The sequence below is a fragment of the Fulmarus glacialis genome, unplaced genomic scaffold (assembly GCF_000690835.1).
Source record: "Fulmarus glacialis isolate BGI_N327 unplaced genomic scaffold, ASM69083v1 scaffold23846, whole genome shotgun sequence".
Classification (NCBI taxonomy): domain Eukaryota; kingdom Metazoa; phylum Chordata; class Aves; order Procellariiformes; family Procellariidae; genus Fulmarus; species Fulmarus glacialis.
In genome coordinates, this window is record NW_009216559.1 from 4484 (window position 1) to 5338 (window position 855).

The 855-nt window shown below is 58.9% G+C and overlaps 1 protein-coding gene across 1 annotated transcript in view; it reads right to left on the minus strand.

Annotated features, from left to right (window-relative positions):
- LOC104077933 (tripartite motif-containing protein 10-like) overlaps positions 1-408 on the minus strand; it is a gene marked incomplete at its 5' end in the record, with an annotated part of 1196 nt that extends 788 nt beyond the window's left edge. Inside the window, one exon of the mRNA XM_009579357.1 lies at positions 178-408. Within this exon, the coding sequence (XP_009577652.1) occupies positions 178-408 (231 nt within the window). The remainder of the gene's footprint in view (positions 1-177) is intronic.
- Between the last annotated feature and the right edge of the window lie 447 nt (positions 409-855).

The following is an 855-nucleotide window of genomic DNA, read 5'->3' on the forward strand; positions in this document are numbered from 1 at the left end:
CCAGCCACACCACGCACCGCGGTGTCACAGCTTGGCCGCTGGCACGCCGGCTGGCACCGTGCTGCCCTTTGCTCCCAGGCTCCGGGCTGCACGGGCACTGGGATGCAGAGGGTGCTGGGTGGGCGCCCCCAGCCTCGCCAGGGAGTCACAGCACCTGTGTGGGCCATGCAGACTCACCGTAAGGAATTCGACCACCGGCTGGTCACGTTTCTTCTCTATCTCCGCAATCAGCGTGTCCAGCAGCGATTTCCTCTCTGAAACGCTGGAGACGTATTTGCGGCGCTCCTTGGTGAGCTCCCCGTGCGCCTGGTCGAGCTGGGCCAGCAGGACGCCCTCCTGCTCCCGCAGGAACTGCTGCAGCTCCTTGAAGGTGTCCCGCAGCCTCTGCCGCTCCGAGGCCACCTTCCCCTGCAAGGCACCCACACGGAGGCCCCTGAGCCATCCCGTCCTCCGGCCGCCTCCGCGCGGGCACAGGGACCCAGTGCTGTGAAGAGAGGGGCAAGGATCACAGGGAAAAGGAGAAGAGTTTTTGGAAAGGAAAAGCTGGAAGAGTGGAGGGGGGAAACGGGTGGCAAGTCTTGATGGACCCAAGATGACAGCAGAGTCTGAATGAGAGCAGGATGGAAGAAAGGTATATGGGATGGACAGGGAGGGAGAGAGAAAATAGTGTTGTTATGGAAAAGGAGATAAATATAAATGGGGAAAGATGGGACACGCCCATGAAGAGGGGTGGGTAAGCAGGCAGGAGGGCACAGAGAGAGAAACACACACCAGCAGGCTGTCACTTTTCTTTTCTCCTTTGGGCTTAAATTCTTCTTTCTCTTTTTGTAGAAAAACCAGGTTGCTCTGGAGCGT